Source organism: Calonectris borealis, chromosome 39, assembly GCF_964195595.1.
Source record: "Calonectris borealis chromosome 39, bCalBor7.hap1.2, whole genome shotgun sequence".
Classification (NCBI taxonomy): Eukaryota; Metazoa; Chordata; class Aves; order Procellariiformes; family Procellariidae; genus Calonectris; species Calonectris borealis.
The window spans coordinates 36,701-53,595 of NC_134350.1; the positions used below are offsets into that span (position 1 = coordinate 36,701).

At 63.4% G+C, this 16,895-nt stretch overlaps 1 protein-coding gene across 4 annotated transcripts in view; it reads right to left on the reverse strand.

The window, feature by feature from the left end:
• Positions 1 to 1,597: 1,597 nt before the first annotated feature.
• RNF40 (ring finger protein 40) overlaps positions 1,598 to 16,895 on the reverse strand; it is a 41,654-nt gene continuing 26,356 nt past the window's right edge. For 2 of the 4 annotated variants that reach the window (XM_075135402.1, XM_075135401.1), the window contains exons 13-19: positions 15,737 to 15,854; positions 13,901 to 14,050; positions 11,224 to 11,436; positions 9,646 to 9,771; positions 8,442 to 8,601; positions 6,851 to 6,952; positions 1,598 to 4,224 (exon numbers count right to left, since the gene is read on the reverse strand). In XM_075135402.1, the coding sequence (XP_074991503.1) occupies positions 3,869 to 4,224; positions 6,851 to 6,952; positions 8,442 to 8,601; positions 9,646 to 9,771; positions 11,224 to 11,436; positions 13,901 to 14,050; positions 15,737 to 15,854 (1,225 nt within the window). In that variant the 3' untranslated portion in view covers positions 1,598 to 3,868. The remainder of the gene's footprint in view (positions 4,225 to 6,850; positions 6,953 to 8,441; positions 8,602 to 9,645; positions 9,772 to 11,223; positions 11,437 to 13,900; positions 14,051 to 15,736; positions 15,855 to 16,895) is intronic. The other 2 variants (XM_075135403.1, XM_075135405.1) reach the window with 2 other exon arrangements.

A 16,895-nucleotide genomic window follows, 5' to 3' on the forward strand; every position in this document is an offset into this window, starting at 1 on the left:
GCTAGGCCGGCGGTCCTCCAAGACTCGATGGTCTTCATTGGAGCAGCCTATGGGGGTCTACTTCCGGGTGGCGAGCTAGGCCGGCGGTCCTCCAAGACTCGATGGTCTTCATTGGAGCAGCCTATGGGGGTCTACTTCCGGGTGGCGAGCTAGGCCGGCGGTCCTCCAAGACTCGATGGTCTTCATTGGAGCAGCCTATGGGGGTCTACTTCCGGGTGGCGAGCTAGGCCGGCGGTCCTCCAAGACTCGATGGTCTTCATTGGAGCAGCCTATGGGGGGTCTACTTCCGGGTGGCGAGCTAGGCCGGCGGTCCTCCAAGACTCGATGGTCCTCATTGGAGCAGCCTATGGGGGGGTCTACTTCCGGGTGGCGAGCTAGGCCGGCGGTCCTCCAAGACTCGATGGTCTTCATTGGAGCAGCCTATGGGGGTCTACTTCCGGGTGGCGAGCTAGGCCGGCGGTCCGCCAAGACTCGATGGTCTTCATTGGAGCAGCCTATGGGGGTCTACTTCCGGGTGGCGAGCTAGGCCGGCGGTCCTCCAAGACTCGATGGTCTTCATTGGAGCAGCCTATGGGGGGTCTACTTCCGGGTGGCGAGCTAGGCCGGCGGTCCTCCAAGACTCGATGGTCTTCATTGGAGCAGCCTGGGAGGGGTCTACTTCCGGGTGGCGAGCTAGGCCGGCGGTCCTCCAAGACTCGATGGTCTTCATTGGAGCAGCCTATGGGGGTCTACTTCCGGGTGGCGAGCTAGGCCGGCGGTCCGCCAAGACTCGATGGTCTTCATTGGAGCAGCCTATGGGGGTCTACTTCCGGGTGGCGAGCTAGGCCGGCGGTCCTCCAAGACTCGATGGTCTTCATTGGAGCAGCCTATGGGGGTCTACTTCCGGGTGGCGAGCTAGGCCGGCGGTCCTCCAAGACTCGATGGTCTTCGTTGGAGCAGCCTATGGGGGGTCTACTTCCGGGTGGCGAGCTAGGCCGGCGGTCCTCCAAGACTCGATGGTCTTCCTTGGAGCAGCCTATGGGGGGGTCTACTTCCGGGTGGCGAGGTAGGCCGGCGGTCCTCCAAGACTCGATGGTCTTCATTGGAGCAGCCTATGGGGGTCTACTTCCGGGTGGCGAGCTAGGCCGGCGGTCCTCCAAGACTCGATGGTCTTCATTGGAGCAGCCTATGGGGGTCTACTTCCGGGTGGCGAGCTAGGCCGGCGGTCCTCCAAGACTCGATGGTCTTCATTGGAGCAGCCTGAAGGGGGGGGCGGTCCGCCAGGCCTCGGTTCAAGGCGCTCTAGGCGGGAGGTCCGCCACGCCTCTATGGTCTCCGGGGTGCGACAGTCTACGAAGCAGGTCCGCCAACTCTATGGTCCCCCCCCCCCACACCGCGTCCTCCATCTCTATGGTTCCGGGGGACGCTCTAGGCGCACCCCCCCAACTCTATGGTCATGGGGACGCTCTGGTACCTCCCCCCCGCCTCTCTATGGTCCCATAGGGTGCTCGAAGCCGCCTCCATGGTCACGTGGCCCCTCTGGAGCCTCTTGCCCCCATCTCTATGGTCTCACCCCCGCCTTGGGACCCCTCCCCCAACAGCCACACGCAGCCACGCCCACAGCTCCAAGCGTTTTATTGGGTGGGGGGGGAGCGGGAGCAGCCATAGGTCATTATGGGGCACCCATAGGTGTCATCGGGCACCCACGGGTCACCACGGGGTTCGGGCTTGAAGGAAGTTGTGGTCCTCCAAGGTGGCGTTGCCCCACCTCCACGATGTGCGGTTGACCATGGGGCACCCATGGGTGCCATGAATCCAGCCGGGGCACCCATAGGTGTCAGGGGGCACCCATGGGTGGCCGAGGATCACCACAGGGTTCAGCTAACACAGATACAAGAGGAACCCATGGTCCTCCAAGGTGGCATTGACCTACCTCCAAGATCCATGGTTGACCACACAGCACCCATGGGTGCCATGAATCCACCTGGGGCACCCATAGGTGTCAGGGGGCACCCATGGGTGGCCGAGGATCACCACAGGGTTCAGCTAACACAGACACAAGAGGAACCCATGGACCTCCAAGGTGGCGTTGACCCACCTCCAAGACCCCTGGTTGACCATGGGGCACCTATGGGTGACGTGGAGCACCTTGGGGCACCCATGGGTGTCATGGGGCACCCATGGGTGGCCGAGGATCACCACGAGGTTCATCTAACAGAGACACAAGAGGAACCCATGGTCCTCCAAGGTGGCATTGACCCACCTCCAAGACCCACGGTTGACCATGGGGCACCTATGGGTGACGTGGGGCACCTTGGGGCACCCACGGGTGACATGCGGCACCCATAGGTGTCGTGGGGCACCCAAGGATCACCACGAGGTTCATCTAACACAGACACAAGAGGAACCCATGGTCCTCCAAGGTGGCATTGACCCACCTCCAAGACCCACAGTTGACCATGGGGCACCCACGGGTGACGTGGGGCACCCATAGGTGTCATGGGGCACCCACGGGTGGCCGAGGATCACCACAGGGTTCAGCTAACACAAACACAAGAGGAACCCATGGTCCTCCAAGGTGGCGTTGACCCACCTCCAAGATCCATGGTTGACCACACAGCACCCATGGGTGCCATGAATCCACCTGGGGCACCCATAGGTGTCATGGGGCACCCACGGGTGGCCGAGGATCACCACAGGGTTCAGCTAACACAGACACAAGAGGAACCCATGGTCCTCCAAGGTGGTGTTGACCCCCCTCCAAGACCCACGGTTGACCATGGGGCACCTATGGGTGACGTGGGGCACCTTGGGGCACCCACAGGTGACATGGGGCACCCATAGGTGTTGTGGGGCACCCACGGGTGGCCGAGGATCACCATGAGGTTCATCTAACACAGACACAAGAGGAACCCATGGTCCTCCAAGGTGGCGTTGACCCACCTCCAAGACCTGTGGTTGACCACAGAGCACCCATGGGTGATGTGGGGCACCCATAGGTGTCATGGGGCACCCACGGGTGGCCGAGGATCACCACGAGGTTCATCTAACAGAGACACAAGAGGAACCCATGGTCCTCCAAGCTGGCGTTGACCCACCTCCAAAACCTGTGGTTGACCATAGAGCACCCATGGGTGATGTGGGGCACCCATAGGTGTCACGGGGCACCCATGGGTGTCACGGGGCACCCATGGGTGCCCGAGGATCACCACGAGGTTCATCTAACACAGACACAAGACGAACCCATGGTCCTCCAAGCTGGCATTGACCCTCCAAGACCTGTGGTTGACCATAGAGCACCCATGGGTGATGTGGGACACCCATAGGTGTCACGGGGCACCCATGGGTGTCACGGGGCACCCATGGGTGCCCCAGAATCACCACGAGGTTCATCTAACACAGACACAAGACGAACCCATGGTCCTCCAAGCTGGCATTGACCCTCCAAGACCTGTGGTTGACCATAGAGCACCCATGGGTGATGTGGGACACCCATAGGTGTCACGGGGCACCCATGGGTGTCACGGGGCACCCATGGGTGCCCGAGGATCACCACGAGGTTCATCTAACACAGACACAAGACGAACCCATGGTCCTCCAAGCTGGCATTGACCCTCCAAGACCTGTGGTTGACCATAGAGCACCCATGGGTGATGTGGGACACCCATGGGTGTCACGGGGCACCCATGGGTGCCCCAGAATCACCACGAGGTTCATCTAACACAGACACAAGACGAACCCATGGTCCTCCAAGCTGGCATTGACCCTCCAAGACCTGTGGTTGACCATAGAGCACCCATGGGTGATGTGGGACACCCATAGGTGTCACGGGGCACCCATGGGTGTCACGGGGCACCCATGGGTGCCCCAGAATCACCACGAGGTTCATCTAACACAGACACAAGACGAACCCATGGTCCTCCAAGCTGGCATTGACCCTCCAAGACCCACAGTTGACCAAAAACCCAACCCGCAGTTGACCAGGGAGCACCCACGGGGCGGGGGGGGGGGGGGGGGCAGAGAGAGCACCCATGGGTGCCACGAGGCGACGGCGGGGGGGGGGGGTGTTCAGCTGATGTAGACGCGGTGGAAGTCGTGGGCGCCGAAGGCGGCGTTGCACTTGGGACACTTGCGCTGCCGGGTGTCGTAGCGGCTCTTGACGCACTCGAAGCAGAAGACGTGGAAGCACTTGGTGAGGACGGCGTCCTTCTTGCGGGCGTTGCAGCAGGGACAGGTCAGACGGGCCTGAAAAGGGGGCGGGGCAAGATGGCCGTCAAGTTTCTTGACACCCATGGGTGCTCCGGTCCTAACCCCTGTGGTTCTGGAATCACCACCTGAAGTTTCTTCGAGGTTACCTGAGGTTTTCCAACCGTTTCGTAAGGTTCTCCAACCGCTTCGTAAGGTTCTCCAGGCCTAGCCATGGGTGCTTCAGCCCCACCCATGGGTCCTCCAACTCCACCCATGGGTCCTCCAGCCCCACCCATTGTCCTCCAGCACCCACCCATGGGTCCTCCAACTCCACCCAATGTTCTGCAACCCCTTCCTAAGGTCCTTCAGCACTAGGCATGGGTGCTCCAGCCCCACCCATGGGTCCTCCAACTCCACCCATGGGTCCTCCAACCCCACCCAATGTCCTCCAACCCCACCCAAGGTTCTCCAACCCCTTCCTAAGGGCCTCCAACCCCACCCAAGGTTCTCCAACTCCCATCCAAAGACCTCCAACCCCACCCAAAGTCCTCCAGCACCCACCCATGGGTCCTCCAACTCCACCCAATGTTCTCCAACCCCTTCCTAAGGGCCTCCAACCCCACCCAAGGTTCTCCAACCTCTTCCTAAGGGCCTCCAGCCCCACCCAAGGTTCTCCAACTCCCATCCAAAGACCTCCAACCCCACCCAAAGTCCTCCAGCACCCACCCATGGGTCCTCCAACTCCACCCAATGTCCTCCAACCCCTTCCTAAGGGCCTCCAACCCCACCCAAGGTTCTCCAACCTCTTCCTAAGGTCCTCCAGCCCCACCCAAGGTTCTCCAACTCCCATTCAAAGACCTCCAACCCCACCCAAAGTCCTCCAGCACCCACCCATGGGTCCTTCAACCCCACCCATGGGTCCTCCAGCACCCACCCAATGTCCTCCAACTGCTTCCTAAGGTCCTCCAACCCCACCCAAGGTTCTCCAACCTCTTCCTAAGGTCCTCCAGCCCCACCCAAGGTTCTCCAACCCCTTCCTAAGGGCCTCCAACCCCACCCAAGGTTCTCCAACTCCCTTCCTAAGGTCCTTCAGCACTAGCCATGGGTGCTCCAGCCCCACCCAAGGTTCTCCTACTCCCATCCAAAGACCTCCAACCCCACCCAAAGTCCTCCAGCACCCACCCATGGGTCCTCCAACTCCACCCAATGTCCTCCAACCCCTTCCTAAGGGCCTCCAACCCCACCCAAGGTTCTCCAACTCCCATTCAAAGACCTCCAACCCCACCCAAAGTCCTCCAGCACCCACCCATGGGTCCTCCAACTCCACCCAATGTCCTCCAACCCCTTCCTAAGGGCCTCCAACCCCACCCAAGGTTCTCCAACTCCCATTCAAAGACCTCCAACCCCACGCAAAGTCCTCCAGCACCCACCCATGGGTCCTCCAACTCCACCCAATGTCCTCCAACCCCTTCCTAAGGGCCTCCAACCCCACCCAAGGTTCTCCAACCTCTTCCTAAGGTCCTCCAACCCCACCCAAGGTTCTCCAACTCCCATTCAAAGACCTCCAACCCCACCCAAAGTCCTCCAGCACCCACCCATGGGTCCTCCAACTCCACCCAATGTCCTCCAACCCCTTCCTAAGGGCCTCCAACCCCACCCAAGGTTCTCCAACTCCCATTCAAAGACCTCCAACCCCACGCAAAGTCCTCCAGCACCCACCCATGGGTCCTCCAACTCCACCCAATGTCCTCCAACCCCTTCCTAAGGGCCTCCAACCCCACCCAAGGTTCTCCAACTCCCATTCAAAGACCTCCAACCCCACGCAAAGTCCTCCAGCACCCACCCATGGGTCCTCCAACTCCACCCAATGTCCTCCAACCCCTTCCTAAGGGCCTCCAACCCCACCCAAGGTTCTCCAACCTCTTCCTAAGGTCCTCCAACCCCACCCAAGGTTCTCCAACTCCCATTCAAAGACCTCCAACCCCACCCAAAGTTCTCCAGCACCCACCCATGGGTCCTCCAACTCCACCCAATGTCCTCCAACCCCTTCCTAAGGGCCTCCAACCCCACCCAAGGTTCTCCAACCTTTTCCTAAGGTCCTCCAGCCCCACCCAAGGGTCCTCCAGCACCCACCCAATGTCCTCCAACTGCTTCCTAAGGTCCTCCAACCCCACCCAAGGTTCTCCAACCCCTTCCTAAGGTCCTTCAGCACTAGCCATGGGTGCTCCAGCCCCACCCAAGGTCCTCTAGCCCCACCGCAAGGTCCTCCAGCCCCACCCAAGGTTCTCCAACTCCCATCCAAAGACCTCCAACCCCACCCAAAGTCCTCCAGTACCCACCCATGGGTCCTCCAACCCCACCCAAGGTTCTCCAACCCCTTCCTAAGGTCTTCCAGCCCCACCCAAGGTTCTCCAACTCCCATCCAAAGACCTCCAACCCCACCCAAAGTCCTCCAGCACCCACCCATGCGTCCTCCAACCCCACCGAAGGTCCTCCAACCCCACCCAAGCTTCTCCAACCTCTTCCTAAGGTCCTCCAACCCCACCTCAAGGCCCTCCAGCCCCTTCCAACGTCCTCCAGCCCCCTCGCCCAGCCGCTGGGAGCCCTGAGGGAAAGTGGGGGTGCCCCCCTCAGCCCTGCCCACTCCTCCCCAGCACCCATGGGTGCCCGCCGGCAACCGCACCCGATACTCCTTGATCTCCTCCTGGAGGATCTGGTCGGCGTCGGCGTAGACCTCCACCTTCCGCTGCTTCTCCAGCTTCCGCCGCAGCCGCGACAGCTCCTCCTGCGGGGATGGGGGGTGCTGACCCACGCTGGCACTGTGGGTCCCCGTAGACCCCCCTATAGGTCCCCGTAGACGCCCTATAGGTCCCCATACACCCCCTAGAGGTCCTGGTAGACCTCCTATAGGCTGTAGGCACCCTATAGAACCCCCCCCCAGACCCCCAAGAGAGCCCATAGAGCCCCCAAACAGCCCCACAGGGCCCCCCACAACCCCATAGAGCCCCATAAGGACCCCATACCCATCCTTTAAGCACCCGTAGCCCCCCCGCAAATCCCCAACAGAACCTATAGGGTGCTGTAGGCACCCTATAGAACCCCCCAGACACCCCAAACAGCCCCATAGGGCCCCCCAGAACCCACAGAGTACCCCACACAGCCCCTATAGAGCCCCATAAGGACCTCTTACCCACCCCTTAACCACCCGTAGCCCCCCCCAAATCCCCAGTAGAGCCCATAGGGTGCTGTAGGCACTCTATAGGGCCCCCCAGATCCCCAACAGAGCCTATAGGATGCTGTAGGCACCCTATAGAACCCCCCCAGATCCCCAAGAGAGCCCATAGAGCCCCCAAACAGCCCCCCAGGGCCCCCCAGAACCCACACAGCCCCCATAGAGCCCCATAAGGACCCCATACCCATCCCTTAACCACCCGTAGCCCCCCCGCAAATCCCCAACAGAACCTATAGGGTGCTGTAGGCACCCTATAGAACCCCCCAGACACCCCAAACAGCCCCATAGGGCCCCCCAGAACCCACAGAGTACCCCACACAGCCCCTATAGAGCCCCATAAAGACCCCCTACCCATCCCTTAACCACTTGTAGCCCCCCCCAAATCCCCAACAGAGCCCATAGGGTGCTGTAGGCACTCTATAGAGCCCCCCAGATCCCCAACAGAGCCTATAGAATGCTGTAGGTACCCTACAGAACCCCCCCCAGATCCCCAAGAGAGCCCATAGAGCCCCCAAACAGCCCCCCAGGACCCCCCAGAACCCACACAGCCCCCATAGAGCCCCATAAGGACCCCATACCCATCCCTTAACCACCCGTAGCCCCCCCCAGATCCCCAACAGAGCCTATAGGGTGCTGTAGGCACTCTATAGGGCCCCCCAGATCCCCAACAGAGCCTATAGGATGCTCTAGGCACCCTATAGACCCCCCCCCAGATCCCCAAGAGAGCCCGTAGAGCCCCCAAACAGCCCCACAGGACCCCCCAGAACCCACACAGCCCCCATAGAGCCCCATAAGGACCCCATACCCTTCCCTTAACCACCCGTAGCCCCCCCCAAATCCCCAACAGAGCCTATAGGATGCTGTAGGTACCCTATAGAACCCCCCTCAGATCCCCAAGAGAGCCCGTAGAGCCCCCAAACAGCCCCCCAGGGCTCCCCAGAACCCCCACAACCCCCATAGAACCCCATAAGGACCTCCCCAGGCCCCCAAACAGCCCCCCCTCATGCTCCCTCCCCTATGGATCCCATAGGGGCCCCCCAACCTGGGCTCTCTTGAGGCTGAGGGACTCCTTGTCCTTGGCGGCTCGGTTCTCGGCGGCGCAGGCCTGCAGCTCCCGCAGCCGAGCCTGGACGTGCTCCCCCTGCGCCCGCAGGTCCTCCGCCAGCTGCGCCGCTTCCACCGCCTGCGCGCCCGGCACCCCCCTGGGGACCCCCGGCCCGGATGCCAGGGGGGGATCCCCCCCCCCCCACCCCCAACAAGTCCCAAGCACCCAGATAATGGGGTGTCCCACCCCCCCCTTTATGAGTCCCAGCACCCCGACACTGGGGGTCCCCTGGGGTCCCCAGGGCTGGGTTTTCTCCTCCTGGGATGCCTGGGTGCCCCCCTGGACACCTGGGTGCCCCCCACCCAGATGTTGGGGTCCCCCCGCCCTCCTCAAATGTCTGGGTCCCCCCTAATCTGGATGCCTGGGGTCCCCCCTGGACACCTGGGTCCCCCCTGGATGCCTGGGTCCCCCCACCCGGACACCTGGGTCCCCCCTGGACACCCGGGTGCCCCCCACCCAGATGCCTGGGTCCCCCCTGGACTCCTGGGTCCCCCCCGGACACCTGGGTGCCCCCCACCCAAACACCTGGGTCCCCCCCAGACACCTGGGTCCCCCCCTGGACACCCGGGTGCCCCCCACCCAAACACCTGGGTCCCACCCGGGACACCCGGGTCCCCCCTACCCAAACACCTGGGTCCCCCCTGGACACCCGGGTGCCCCCCACCCAAACACCTGGGTCCCCCCCAGACACCTGGGTGCCCCCCACCCAAACACCTGGGTCCCCCCCGGACACCTGGGTGCCCCCCACCCAAACACCTGGGTCCCCCCCGGACACCTGGGTCCCCCCCGGGACACCCGGGTCCCCCCCACCCAGATACCTGGGTCGCCCCTGGATGCCTGGGTCCCCCCTGGGCTCCTGGATCCCCCCTGGACACCTGGGCGCCCCCCACCCAAACACCTGGGTCCCCCCCGGACACCTGGGTCCCCCCTGGACTCCTGGGTTCCCCCCCTGGACACCTGGGTCCCCCCCGGACACCTGGGTCCCCCCATGACCACCCAAATCCCCTCCAAACGCCCAGACCCCTTCTTTCCCCCCCCCCGCCCCCCAAAATACCTGGGTGCCCCCCACCCAAACACCTGGGTCCCCCCAACCCAGATGCCTGGGTCCTCCCGGACACGTGGGTGCCCCCCACCCACCCACCTTCCTCTTGTTGAGCTCCAGGGCCTGGGAGCGCAGGGCCAGCTCCTTCTCCACCGCCGCCAGGCTGCTCTGCAGCCCCCGCTCCTTCTCCTCCAGCTTCTGCACCACCAGCAACTGGGCGTCCACCTGGGGACAAACCCACCCAGACACCTCGGTCCCCTCACCCTGGACAGCTGGGTGCCCTCACCCAGGATACCCAGGTCATCCCTGGACATCTGGGTCCTCCCCGGACATCTGGGTCCCACCTGGACCTTGATGGACCTGCTCTACCACCACTTCTCCTGGATATTGAGTTCCTCCAGTCCCACAAACATCTGGGTGCCCCTGGAGCTCCTGGACACCTGGGTGCCCTTGGACCCCCATAAATATGTGGGTCCTCCCCGGCCCCCTGGGTCCCACCTAGACCTTGATGGTGAAGACCTTCTCCACCACCTCATCCTTCACCTGGGTTCCTCCAACCCCACAACTATCTGGGTCCTCCTGGATCCCACCTGAACCTTGATGGTGAGAACCTGCTCCACCACCTCATCCTTCTCCCGGTCACCTGGGTTCCTCCAACCCCACAACCATCTGGGTTCCCCTGGACCTCCTGGACACCTGGGTGCCCTTGGACCCCCCCGAACACCTGGGTCCTCCCTGGCCCCCTGGGTCCCTCCTGGGCCTTGATGGTGAAGACCTTCTCCACCACCTCATCCTTCACCTGGGTTCCTCCAACCCCACAACCATCTGGGTCCTCCTGGATCCCACCTGAACCTTGATGGTGAGAACCTGCTCCACCACCTCATCCTTCTCCTCATCACCTGGGTTCCTCCAGTCCCACAACCACCTGGGTTCCACTGGACCCTCCTGAGACACCTGGGTCCTCCTGGACACATGGGTGCCACCTGGACCTTGATGCTGAGGACCTTCTCCACCACCTCATCCTTCTCCTCGTCACCTGGGTTCCTCCAGTCCCACAACCACCTGGGTTCCACTGGACCCTCCTGAGACACCTGGGTCCTCCTCGGCCCCCTGGGTCCCACCTGGACCTTGATGGTGAAGACCTTCTCCACCACCTCATCCTTCTTCTGGTCACCTGGGTTCCTCCAGCCCCACAACCATCTGGGTTCCCCTGGACCTCCTGGACACCTGGGTGCCCTTAGACCCTCCCGAACACCTGGGTCCTCCCTGGCCCCCTGGGTCCCACCTGGGCCTTGATGGTGAAGACCTTCTCCACCACCTCATCCTTCAGCTGGGTTCCTCCAACCCCACAACCATCTGGGTTCCCCTGGACCTCCTGGACACCTGGGTGCCCTTAGACCCCCCCGAACACCTGGGTCCTCCCTGGCCCCCTGGGTCCCACCTAGACCTTGATGGTGAAGACCTTCTCCACCACCTGGGTTCCTCCAACCCCACAACCATCTGGGTCCTCCTGGATCCCACCTGAACCTTGATGGTGAGAACCTGCTCCACCACCTCATCCTTCACCTGGGTTCCTCCAGCCCCACAACCATCTGGGTTCCCCTGGACCTCCTGGACACCTGGGTGCCCTTAGACCCTCCCGAACACCTGGGTCCTCCCCGGCCCCCTGGGTCCCACCTGGGCCTTGAGGGCGAGGACCTGCTCGGCCAACTCGTCCTTCTCCTCCCGCAGCAGCTTGTGGATCTGATTGGCCTTGATCCTCTCTGACATCAGCTTGAAGTTGGCGTCGTCCTTCTCCCGCAGCTGCTGCAGCAGCCGCAGGTTCTGCTCCTGCATGTCCTCGAAGGCCTGGCCCGTCACGTCCATCTCCGACAGCAGCGCCTCCTCCTCCTGCCCCGCCCCCGACATGGCCGCCGTCAGGTCACACGCCATCCCCCGTGACATCACCACCCAACCCGCCCCACCCACCCACCCACCCAACACCCTGCAGCCACGGCCGCCCTTCCCTGCCTGGCGCGGCCCGGAATCCGGCTATGACGTCACAAACCCGCTTCGTGATGTCAGCAAACGTGCTCCTGAAGTCACGCAGGGCGCCGGTGATGTCACAAGCCCCACCCGCCGATGCGCTGCTCCCCCTCCCGCCCCCGCCCCGTGACAGATGGTTCCCACCCGCCACCTACAAAACGCCCTTGTGACATCACAAGCTACGTCTGTGAGCTCGAAGGGTGTGCCTATGATGTCATACAGCCTGCCTGTGATGTCATAGGCGCTGCCCCCCGCCCCCCATCATGGATGCTTCTCTCCCAGCCTTCTATGTGCTAATGAAAACAGCCCTATGACATCACAACATACGTCTATGAGATCATAAAACACAGCTATGACATCACACTGCCTACCTCTGTCATCGTAAGTGTTGCCCGCCCCCCATTCCCCATTCCCCTTAGAGGCCACGCCCCCAAGGGACCAGGCCACGCCCACCACCCCAGTCCTGCCCCCGTAGGCTCGCCGTGGGAAAACCACGCCCCCGATGCCTCAGGCCACACCCACTGCTCCTAAGACCACACCCCCTCCTGTAACGCCACACCCCTCCAAAGCCCCGCCCCCCCTCCCATAATGTCCAGCCCCAAAGGCCCTGCCCAACCCACAAGCCCCGCCCCCTCTCTTAAAGCCACGCCCTCCCACTCTAACCTCCCCTCAAGGCCCTGCTCCTGCAACCACACCCCTCCCCTCAGACCACACCCCCACAACCACACCCCTCCCGTCTGGCCACACCCCCACAACCACACCCCTCCCCTCAGGTCACACCCCCACAACCACACCCCTCCCGTCTGGCCACACCCCCACAACCACACCCCTCCCCTCTGGCCACACCCCCCACAACCACACCCTTCCCCTCAGGCCACACCCCCACAACCACACCCCTCCCCTCAGGCCACACCCCTGCAACCACGCCCCTCTCCTCAGGCCACACCCCCACAACCACACCCCTCCCCTCAAGCCACACCTCCACAACCACACCCCCTCAGGCCACACCCCCGCAACCACACCCCACACCCCTCCTCTCAGGCCACACCACCCCTTGGGCCACACCCTCACAACCATGCTCCTCCCCTCAGGCCACACCCCCCACAAACACGCCCCTCCCCTCAGGCCACACCCCCACAACCACACCCCTCCCCTCTGGCCACACCTGCCACAACCACACCCCTCCCCTCATGCCACACCCCCACAACCACACCCCTCCCCTCAGGCCACACCCCCACAACCACACCCCTCCCCTCAGGCCACACCCCCACAACCACACCCCTCCCCTCTGGCCACACCCCCACAACCACACCCCTCCCCTCTGGCCACACCCCCACAACCACGCCCCTCCCCTCAGGCCACACCCCCACAACCACACCCCTCCCCTCTGGCCACACCTCCCACAACCACACCCTTCCCCTCAGGCCACACCCCCACAACCACACCCCTCCCCTCAGACCACACCCCCACAACCACACCCCTCCCGTCTGGCCACACCCCCACAACCACACCCCTCCCCTCTGGCCACACCCCCACAACCACACCCCTCCCCTCTGGCCACACCCCCCACAACCACACCCTTCCCCTCAGGCCACACCTCCACAACCACACCCCTCCCCTCAGGCCACACCCCCACAACCACACCCCTCCCCTCAGGCCACACCCCCACAACCACACCCTTCCCCTCAGGCCACACCCCTGCAACCACACCCCTCCCCTCAGGCCACACCCCCACAGGCCACACCCCCACAACCACACCCTTCCCCTCAGGCCACAACCCCCACAACCACACCCTTCCCCTCAGGCCACACCCCCACAACCACACCCCTCCTCTCAGGCCACACCCCCCCCTTGGGCCACACCCTCACAACCATGCCCCTCCCCTCAGGCCACACCCCCACAACCACACTCTTCCCCTCAGGCCACACCCCCCACAACCACACCCTTCCCCTCAGGCCACACCCCCACAACCACGCCCCTCCCCTCAGGCCACACCCCCTCAGGCCACACCCCCACAACCACGCCCCTCCCCTCAGGCCACACCCCCACAGGCCACACCCCCACAACCACACCCTTCCCCTCAGGCCACAACCCCCACAACCACACCCTTCCCCTCAGGCCACACCCCCACAACCACGCCCCTCCCCTCAGGCCACACCCCCTCAGGCCACACCCCCACAACCACGCCCCTCCCCTCAGGCCACACCCCCACAGGCCACACCCCCACAACCACACCCTTCCCCTCAGGCCACACACCCCCCCCCCCGCGCTAACCCCTCTCCGGCCCCGCCCCCTCCCGGCGAAGCCCCGCCCCCGCGGCCCCGCCCACCTGCTTGGTGGCGGCCAGCTTGCGCTGGAGGTGCTCGATCTGCTCCTCGGCGTGGCGCAGGCGCCGCAGGGCCTCCTCGTCCGCCAGCTTCTTGCTCTCCCGCCGCTCCCGCTCCTCCAGCTCCCGCGCCCGCCCCCGCAGCTCCTCCGCCTGGGGGCGTGGCCAGTGACGTCAGCCGGGGGGGGGGGCGGGAATGGGGTGAGGGAACAGCGGGAGGGAAGGGGGTGAGGTGAGGGGGGGGAGGTCATCAGGGGAGGTGATGGGGTGAGGTCATCACGGGAGGTGAGGTCATCACGGGAGGTGATGGGGTGAGGTCATCACGGGAGGTGAGGTCATCACGGGAGGTGATGGGGTGAGGTCATCAGGGGAGGTGATGGGGGTGAGGTCATCACGGGAGGTGATGGGGTGAGGTCATCACGGGAGGTGATGGGGTGAGGTCATCAGGGGAGGTGATGGGGGTGAGGTCATCACGGGAGGTGATGGGGTGAGGTCATCACAGGAGGTGAGGTCATCACGGGAGGTGATGGGGTGAGGTCATCACAGGAGTTAATGTGGTGAGGTCATCAGGGGAGGTGAGCGGGGTGAGGTCATCACGGGAGGTGATGGGGGTGAGGTCATCACGGGAGGTGATGGGGTGAGGTCATCACGGGAGGTGATGGGGTGAGGTCATCACGTGATGTAATGGGGGTGAGGTCATCACGGGAGGTGATGGGGTGAGGTCATCACGTGATGTAATGGGGGTGAGGTCATCACGGGAGGTGATGGGGTGAGGTCATCACGTGATGTAATGGCATGAGGGAACAGCGGGAGGCAATGGCGTGAGGTAATGGTGTGAGGTCATCACGTGATGTAATGGCGTGAGGGAACAGTGGGAGGCAATGGCGTGAGGTAATGGTGTGAGGTCATCACGTGATGTAATCACGTGATGTAATGGGGTGAGGGAACAGCGTGAGGTAATGGTGTGAAGGAAGAGTGGGAGGTAATGGCGTGAGGTAATCACGCCAGGTAATGGCGTGACGTAATGGCGTGACGTAATGGCGTGATGTAACGGCGTGACGTAATAGCATGAGGGCAGAGTGGGAAGTAAAGGCGTGAGGCAATCACATGAGATAATCGCGTGAGGTAACAGCGTGAGGTAATGGTGTGAGATCATCACATGAGGTAATGGCGTGAGGTAATTGTGTGAGGTAATCGTGAGGTAATGGCATGAGGTAATGGTGTGAGATAATCGCGAGGTAATGGCGTGAGGTAACGGTGCGAGCTAATCGTGTGAGATAATCACGCGAGGTAATGGCGTCAGATAATTGTGAGGTAATGGCGTGAGGTCACGGCATGAGGTAATGGCGTGAGGTAATGACGCGAGGTAATGGCGTGAGGTAATCGTGTGAGGTAATGGCGCGAGATAATGACGCGAGGCAATGGCGTGAGGTAATCGTGTGAGGCAATGGCGTGAGATAATGACGCGAGGCAATGGCGTGAGGTAATCGTGTGAGGCAATGGCGTGAGATAATGACGCGAGGCAATGGCGTGAGGTAATCGTGTGAGGTAATGGCGTGAGGTAATGACGCGAGGTAATGGCGTGAGGTAATCGTGAGGTAACGGCGTGACGTAACGGCGTGAGGTCACCGCGCGAGGTCACGGCGCGAGGCAACACCGCAGCGCAAAGGCGGGAACGGCGCCGGGCCACGGCGCGAGGGAACGGGGGCCGGGGGCGGGGGGGAAGAAATGGCGGGAAGCAGCAAGCGGGAGGGAAGGGGCCTTAACGTCGGGGCAGCGCCCGTTAGCCTACATTAGCATACGTTAACGAGCCTTAACGAGCGCTAACGGGGGCCTGACCTCGGCCTTGCTCTTCCTCTCGGCCGCCATCAGCTGCACCTTGTCCCGCTGCTCCTTGGGGGCCGACTTGTACATGTCCAGCAGCAGCTTCATCTCCTTCTGGCTCTCCTGCGCCTTCCTGCCCGCCATGACACCCCCTCCTTTGCATCTCATTTGCATAATAAAAGCCTCTTCGCCAGCCTCCTAGCCCTCCCCGGAACACCCCCCCAAAACTGCCCCCCCCCCCCCAAAATGACCCCTTAATTACCCTCCGCCCCCCAAGTGCCCCAGACACCCCCAAAATCGCCCCCGGGGACCCCATAAGTGCTCCCCTCCCCCCAAAACTCATCCCCCCCCCCCAGAATGGCACCCCAAGACCCCCTAAAACAGCCCCCCCCCCCCCAGACCCTCCCCTGGGTCCCCCAAAACTGCCCCCAGGGACCCCATAACTGCCCCCCTCCCCCCCAGCCCCCTAAACCCCCCCCAATAACCCCCCCCCCCAGGACCCCCTAAAACAGCCCCCCCCCCTCCCCTCCCAGGACCCCCTAAAACAGCCCCCCCCCCCAGACCCTCCCCTGGGTCCCCCAAAACTGCCCCCAGGGACCCCGTAACTGCCCCCCTCCCCCCCAGCCCCCTAAACCCCCCCCAATAACCCCCCCCCCCAGGACCCCCTAAAACAGCCCCCCCCCCAGGACCCCCTAAACTGCCCCCAAGGACCCCCTAAACCGGCCCCCCCCCCCATACCCCCCCCCCGCGGGGACCCCCTAAACTGGGCCCCCCTCCCATACCTGCCTCAGGGACCCCCTAAACCGTACCCCTCCCCCAATAACCCCCCCCCAATAACCCCCCCTCCCAGGACCCCCTAAACCGCCCCCCCCCCCATAGGCCCTCCCCCGGGACCCCCTAAACTGCCCCCAAGGACCCCCTAAACCGGCCCCCCCTCCATACCCCCCCCCCGCGGGGACCCCCTAAACTGGGCCCCCCTCCCATACCTGCCTCAGGGACCCCCTAAACCGTACCCCTCCCCCAATAACCCCCCCCCCAATAACCCCCCCTCCCAGGACCCCCTAAACCGCCCCCCCCCCCATAGGCCCTCCCCCGGGACCCCCTAAACTGCCCCCAAGGACCCCCTAAACCGGCCCCCCCCCAAACCCCCCCCCCGCGGGGATCCCCTAAACTG